Source organism: Anneissia japonica, unplaced genomic scaffold (assembly GCF_011630105.1).
Source record: "Anneissia japonica isolate Jap-2015-1 unplaced genomic scaffold, ASM1163010v1 scaffold284975_len822289_cov185, whole genome shotgun sequence".
Classification (NCBI taxonomy): Eukaryota; Metazoa; Echinodermata; class Crinoidea; order Comatulida; family Comatulidae; genus Anneissia; species Anneissia japonica.
Genome location: NW_022699685.1, coordinates 645,491 through 653,884, shown reverse-complemented (window position 1 = coordinate 653,884; position 8,394 = coordinate 645,491). Strand labels below are relative to the sequence as shown.

At 34.0% G+C, this 8,394-nt stretch overlaps 1 protein-coding gene across 1 annotated transcript; it reads right to left on the bottom strand.

Annotated features, from left to right (window-relative positions):
• Window positions 1–579: 579 nt before the first annotated feature.
• On the bottom strand, window positions 580–7,965 carry LOC117103092. The gene is made up of 4 exons (XM_033243592.1): window positions 7,431–7,965; window positions 4,587–4,673; window positions 1,742–1,942; window positions 580–1,277 (listed from the first exon to the last, which is right to left on the bottom strand). The coding sequence occupies exons 1-4, from the start codon at window positions 7,771–7,773 to the stop codon at window positions 1,156–1,158; spliced, it is 753 nt and encodes a 250-aa protein (XP_033099483.1). The 5' UTR covers window positions 7,774–7,965; the 3' UTR covers window positions 580–1,155.
• Window positions 7,966–8,394: the final 429 nt, after the last annotated feature.

The following is an 8,394-nucleotide window of genomic DNA, read 5'->3' as shown; positions in this document are numbered from 1 at the left end:
ATAAATATACAAATAAATATACAAACAATATATAAATAAAATTAAATAATTATATAAATAAATATATAAACATATAAATATATATAAATATATGTAAATACATACAAATAAATATATAAATAAATATACAAAAAAGTATACAAACAAATATATAAATAAATATATAACTAATTACAGTATATAATATAAAACAATAATACAGTATATGTATATAAATAAATAAATATATAAATATATATACACAAATAAGTATATAAAAATAAATATACAAATAAATATATAATAAATATATACATAGGCCTATATATATATAAATGAATATACAAATAAATATATATACATATAAATATACAAATAAATATTAAAATATATAAATAAATATATACAGTATATATAAAATAATATATATATATATGTAAATAGATATATAAATAAATACAGTACATATATATAAATATTTCTGTATGTATGTATCTGTATAATCTGTATTTTAACAACATCTCTATCAGCGCTGCATACTTCCGGATCGACGATTCGAAAAAGTGTATGTACTGCGCATGACTGGACTACACAGGCAAAGCTCCCCGGTGAAAAAAAAGGATTTAAAATGTATGGCTCGCATGGCTCGCGCATTGGCTCGCATGATTTGCTGGCTCGCACTTTGTCACGACCCTGTTTGAATAAACCTACAGATGTAATTCGACTTACATAAATCTATAAAATGTGTGGTGTCCAGTTTATTGATGAGGTCAGTTACATTCCAACACATTATATTTAGTGTTTCACTTCGGATTTTTGTATATCCATAATTTAAGATATAGCAAGGTGAATTAGAATGAATTGTTTTAAAAAGAATTAAAAGGAACTTAATAATTGTATTAATATTATTGTTATAAATGCAGTTCTTTAATAATAATGTAGAATGTAAAAAATCTTAATTATTACCTGAGTCGTTAATTATTACAATTAATTATTACAGTTAATTATTACAGGTTGTCGACCGAGGCTTCGTCGGTCCCTTAATTTGGACCCCTCCGTCGGACATGTCGGCAAATGTCTGGCGCCACCGCCGTTATGGCACCTAGTACAAACTGTTCATTATGTATCATCCGCCGTGGAATGTCACTATACGTTTATGGCTATGTCATCACACACTTAAGTCTCACAGCCTCTTTCATCTTCACCGCCGAAGCACTGTGCCTTGCCATCACATACCCATATTTGGTGGACACAGAGGCCGTCGTCGCAGAAAAACTCTGTTCCCTCCTCTCCACAGTCTGGGAAAGAGAAAAACAAAACAACGTTAGTATAGAGCCCCTTTTCTTGGGAAACCCCTATCAAGGGGACACTTTCGTGAAACGAGGGGAAATATATCTTTTAACAAATTAGGCCTATCAAGAATCTATGTCCTGTTGTTGTATAACTATGTGCCAAAACCACTATTAAGGGGACAATTTTACGTTTTTGGTTAGTGTCCCCTTAATAGGGATTCCCTATTAAGGGGACTTTAAGTATAATATTATTAAATAAAATTGTTTAATATTCATCTAGCTTGTCTGGATGTGGCATTCCACATTTAATTTGCCATAGACGGGTCGATTTTGATGTTTCGGTCCTTGGTCAAGATATTATGTCTACACTACCTGTATTATATGCAGTGGCGCCGAGGAGCCGGGGCAAATGTGGACGATGATAATTATGATGTTGATGATGATAATTATGATGAAGACTACAATCTTACCACATGTATATTCGTCGGTATTGTCACCACAATTGTCTATTTTATTACAAAGGTCGTCATTGGAGACGCAGTTACCATTCTTGCATTTCCACTCTTCACAGTTCTTGGCAGAAGTTGTACTAAATGTGCTTCTTGATATTGACCGAGTTTCAGTTGCCGTATTATTTATCGATTGTGTGGACTGTGTGACATTGGTGCGGTCTACAAAGTTTAATTATACATATTAATATTCATGAATACTAATTAATTTAGTTTATAGTTTATTTTAAATTAATATTTATGAACCATAAACTGTCATCTCCTAACACTCAATGCCAACTGAGCTTATTATACCATTTTTATTCAAGGTATATTTATTCATAAAAAAACATCAAAAATTTTTCATGGCAGCCAAAGGCTGAATTTATACAATTTTACAAAATTTAACATTCACATTTTACATTTAAAGAAAAAACCAGGGACCAATTAATTAATGAAAATGAAAAACCATCAAAGAAATGCAAGTACCAAACATAAAACAAAAATCCACAATTCCACAAAGCCAAAACTCAATAAGAATAAACGTTAAAGTGACCATCAATCCAATTAAAAGTAACTCATGAACTAAGAATAAAAGCACTAGTCTGTTGAAGCATCCTTATTCCACAAATTGGTCAAATAAGGGATTGGACTATTTTTGAACCGTTTTGTACGTATCTTGGGTAAGGAGAGATGGTTAGCATTACGTAATGTTTTACTACTATCTGTTTTACCACTATTTGTGGGTACTTTCACTTTGATCGTTTTTTTGTTTGTTTGTTTGTTTTTTTTTTTTGTTTTTTTTTTTTTTATCATTTAAGACCCTTTGAGATAATGATTGTTATTAATGAGTGTAGTTGAATACATTAGTGGTTATTAAGATGCTTCCTTCTAATCCCAGGGTGCTTTTTCTTACGAACGACTAAAAACAACTCCACTCCCTAAGCCTCATAATATGACTTCGCTGATTGAATATTATATTAGCCGACCTTCTAGGAGGTGGTTTGGCGCAACGTGAAAGGTTTGGTTTCCCAACCTCGAAGCCGGGGTTTCAATCCCCCGCTGTGCATTTCGCTTGTGTCCTTGAGCAAGGCACTTTATCTGCATTGTTCTCTCCACCCAGGAGTACAAATTGGTACCTTGTGGGGGCTGAATACAGCAACAACATTACCCTCCTAAAGAAATTAAACTGTACTTTATGGTTTCTTTCTTTTCCCTCACTGTTACTGTATTAGTTAGGTTTGTAGTCATTAAGTTGTTTGTTATTATGCCTTTATTTATTGTTATCATTATTTATTATTTTATTACACACCTAAATTTCTCTTTGTCATTTGAATTGTTTAAAAAAGGGGGTTGAAGAGGGGAAGGGGAAAAAAGAAGGGCGGGCAAAAAAAAAAGACGAAAGAGAAAAGGAAAAGAAAGGAGAAGGAAATGAAGAAACAAATTATTATTACTTTTGGTAGTTATTCTTCAAATGACAAGGACCTTTTTTAGGTGTGTTTTAAATTTAAGACCAACAGTACTGATTGTAAATAAGTAATTCTCTAAAACTTAGACTGCTCCATTCGGCTAGGCTCCGCCTTGTAGATTTGGGCAGCCCATCTCTTAGTCATGGAATATTCCTTCCATCGTACTAATTAATGTTTACTTTCTATCATTTTGATTCGTTTTTTTTTTATACTTGATTGTTTTTTTTTTTATCTTTTCTTTGTATTTTGTAAAATATCGCTTGTTATTTGGACGCACCACCAGATGGTGTGTGCCACTGATACAAAAGTGTTCCAATAAAGTTCAGTTCAGTTCAACACTTAGCATGTGGATCCAATGACCAGGGACAGAAGCGCTTCGTATCTGCAAAGAAAGGCGCTATTTAAATATATATGATTAGATTAGATTAGACGCTGGTATTGTCACCCGCTATAAATAGGGTTTAAACAAATTGTAATTAATATTATTAGGCCTAATACTAATTGTTTTCCCCTTTTATTATGCTTATTGTTTCTGCGGATATTGGTCCAAGGTGGCAGTCATTGCTAAACAAAACTGAAATTTCTTAAAATTATTAATCTATTAAAGTTGATATATTTTTTGTTTAATTACACTATGTATGGCTCATTATTCTCTTATATTTTTCTTGGAATTGACTGATCAAGCGGTCAGTGGTGGCTCCAGAAATTTGCCGACAGTGGGTTCGATATGTTCGACAGGGGTCCGAACCAAGAAACCGGCGTTGGTCAGGGTCTCGGGAAAAAATCTCTAGTAGGTTTTATACGGGGAGGGTTTTATGGTTTTAGTATGAACCAAATTGTGCTTTTAGAATTGTGCTTTTATCAGGGATTGACAATCAAAATATCGTTATTTGGATAGGCAAATCATTATTTTTGCTTCGACAACCTTATCGTGGCGTCAGACGACAAGGGACCAGGCTTGCCGACGGGGGAGGATTCCCTGCCCCACCCCCTCCTCCATCCGATGGCACCACCAATGCCGTAGCCAGAATTTTTAAACAGTTCCATGGGACAATCAGGGACGGTCCACTTTACGCGTAAATTCAAATAACATGGACCCATTTTCTTAAAAGTTGACCCATTTTACGCAAAAATATGAAAAATCTAGACCCATTGTCTTTAAATTTGACCCATTTTACGCAAAATATGGGAAATAGAGTCTTTCAAAAGGTGGACCCATTTTGTGCATAAAACAGAACAATTTAGACCCATTTTTAAAAGATCCATTCTTTGTGAACACAATAGAAAAATTGTGTGGGACTGTCCATAGCTGGCTAGAAATTGGGCATCACCACTGCAAGCGGTAAGCCTATTCTTACCTGGAACAAGTGTTGGTTGGATATTCGCTTCAGCTGCATTCAATGGGATCTCGCCAGTCGTCGGTGGCATCGAATACTTGTTACCGACTGCAATATATTGGACAGGAAATAAGAGTTATTGATTATTTATAAATATTATATAGCTTTTATGCCTACATAAAGTAAATAATATTATATTAGGCCTATTAGTTATTTATCTCTATTTTTTATATACCGTTATCGAATCTTTAACCAATACATTACACATTCATATCGAATCGATAGTCGATGGTGTTCCACGTATGATGGTACCGTATAGAATGATATGTAGGCCTAATCTGTATGCCTATATACAGTAGATAATATTAGACCAAATAAAAAAAAATACTTGTTTAGCGTCACATCATAACACAATTTTAAGATATTTGTTTCGAATTTTTAACCAACTGGGATACATTACACATCCATATAATATCGACGTAGTCGATGATGTTCCACGTGTGTCTCGATGATATGGAATGGTATATAACCTTTATGCCTATATACAGTAGATAATATTATAGTGTTACATTAATTATCTATATTTGTTTATATCGAATTTTTAACCAACTGGGATACATTAAACATTCATATAGAATCGATAGTCGCTGATGTCCCACGTATGTCTCGATGGTATAGAATGATATGTAATCTTTATGCCTATATACAGTAGATAATATTAGGGCAAATAAAACAAAATACTTGTTTAGTGTCACATCACAACAGAATTTTAAGTTATTTGTTTTCAACCAACTGAATCGATAGTTGATGATGTTCCACGTATGTCTCGATGGTATAGAATGATATATAACCTTTGTGCATATATACAGTAGATAATATTATACTGTTACATTATTTATCTATATTTATTTCGATATTCTTAACCAACTGGGATACATTACACATTCATATCGAATCGATGTATTCGATGATGTTCCACGTATATCTCGATAGTATAGAATGGCAAATAACATTTATGCCTATATACTCTACAGTAAATAATATTGTACTTTTATAGTATTTATCTTTATTTGTTTATACAGTATATCGAATTTTTAGCCAAATGGAATACATTACACATTCAAATAGAATCGATGATGTTCCACGATATGTCGCGATGGTATAGAACGCATTGGCTATAGGCCTACACAGTAAATAATATTATCTTTTACATTATTTGTCTATATATCATTTGTGTATATACCGGATTTTTAGCCAACTGAAATACATTCCATTCATATAGAATCGATGTAGTCGATGCTGTTCCACGTCAGTCTCGATGGCATGGAATAAGACTACAAACAAACGTCGGACACTTTGACATAATTTGAGACATATATTTATTAAACGAAATCTTTGCCGGGTCGGCAGCACATGCTGTCTTTCCCAGTTTAAAAGTGTTTAGTAAAATATGACAAGCTGGCTGTATTAACTAGACAATAAAAAACAATACTTATAAAAAAAAATGTGGCACCGTCTGTTGCCCCGATGCTTACTCTAAGATTCTGTATTGACAATCAAGACAGCTGGCTCGAAGTAGACGCAGATACAATAAACAGCTAAGATATACTTGTAGGAAGACATAGAAATAGTTTATTTGCGACATTTTCGGCAACTACTATTCGTCGGCGCTTTACAGAATACCTATGCATGTTTATATTTTCAACTGTCATGCTTAGGACCTCCCTCATAAAGTGATAAGACCATGTCCTCAATTGTTTAAAGACCCGCTTAGTCACCTATTCTAGACATGTAAAGTTTTTCAAAGATACTCAAGCGCCGACGAAAGTAACAGGAGTTGCCGAAAAATCTCGCAAATAAAAAATATTTCTATGGCTAATACAAGTCGAAGTATCGTTGTTGTTTTTGGTGTCTGCGTCTACTTTAGTTATGCTTATAATTAGGCATACTTGGACAGTGGTGGCGCCAGAGGGGGGCTGGGGATATAGCCCCCCCCCCCGTCGGGGAAGCATAGCCCCCACCGGGGGAACAAACAAATAAAAGAAATATTTACATGTAATATTCGTTTAGCCACCATATTGTTTGTGTTAACTTTTCATAAGAAAGTATAATACATACTCCAAGTATTGAAATACACGCCATCGTGTTGGGATTCAATATTTCGACATTAATTATGTCATCATCAGGAATGACTTTTCATCACAACAACAATAATAACTTTTCATCACAACAACAATAACAATAACAATAATAATAATATTAATAATAATAATATTAATAATATTATTAATAATAATAATAATAATAATAATAATAATAATAATAATAATAATAATAATTCAATTAGACTAATTAACAATAATTTACGTTCTGTTATGAAAAATGCTCATATAGATAGCCTCATGGTGGTTGGAATACATCGTGATAGGTGAAGCAACCTCGACCATGAAAGCGTGGTTGACAGATTTCATGCAAAATTTCCAAAATACAGAATTTCACTTAATTAGATGGTTACATTGCATACTCTTTGTTTCTTGTTTCATTCAAAATGTTTTGGTTTTGGAAGCTGATTTCAACATTAGAAAGCATAGCCTAGGCCTACATGAAGTCATATTATAGTAACTCGATGCCTATCAAATAATACGGTACAAATTCGCCATAATTCATCAAATATCCGTGGCTTCCAGGGAGCAAAGCCCCCTGGACCCCACTGGGGGGCCCTAGGTGACCCCCTGGCCCCCAGGTGAGACTCCAATCGTTCCACTAGCCCCCCCCCCCACGTCGGGTCCCCTAGCCCCTCCGTCGGGCAGGTCCTTGTATAAGAGACAGATATATATATATATATATCTATAATTGGTAATTTACCTTCCAACACCAAGACAGGAATAATGATGAGTAATATAAGTAGGCCTATTATCAACACAATTGACATTTTCCTTTTGCAGATCATCGTGTCAGCTGTGCATTTTGGTCGAGTTAAGTTTTTTTTGGAAACCCTTGCATTGCAGTTTTGACTGTCTAACAGTATACATACTGCCGATGAGTTTTCAAAGGCGTAGGTGCTAGAAGAATGACTTATAAGTTCTTGGGTAGAGCAAACCTCAATTGAGATTCCGTCAGCAGCGTTAGAAATCATATTTACGTCCACCTTGTCATAGAGAAAGTTGTTAAGAATGATATTAAAAACTGCGCAGATACGAAATTGCATTGCCGCCACCTATTATTTGATCGCAGGTGTGGCAGCATTATGAACTTTTCATACCGTTTAGCCAAGCCGTAGCCAGGATTTTCAAACAGTGCGGGACAAAACAATGTGGACCCATTTTACGCAAAAACATGAAAAATCTGGACCCATTTTCTTAAATTTTATCCATTTTAAGCTAAATATAACAAATCTGGATCCATTTTTCAAAAAGTGGACCTACTTTATGCATAAAATTATATAATTTGGACCATTTTTAAAAATGTGGACCCATTAGAAAAATTGTGTGGGATTGTCCCAACAGCTGGCTACGGCATTGCGTTCAGTCACATCAATTTAAATCTACGTGCTACACTCAGAATTGCATACGTTTGAGGTCGCAGGTACGATACTTAATATTCTGTAGTTTTACGGTACGTCGCCTCGCGAAAGCGATGAATTTTGAGAGTGTAATAAAATATCTGCTTTTGTTGCGTGCCAACAAAATCTGTTTTGCGACAAAGAAATTTCGATTGGGCTGGAGTTCTTACAGTTTGACATGAGACATGCCTGTCTACGAGCTGTTTTTTTTGTTTTTTTTTTTTGTTTTTTTTTGTTTTTGTTTTGTTTTGTTTTTTTTTTTTTTGG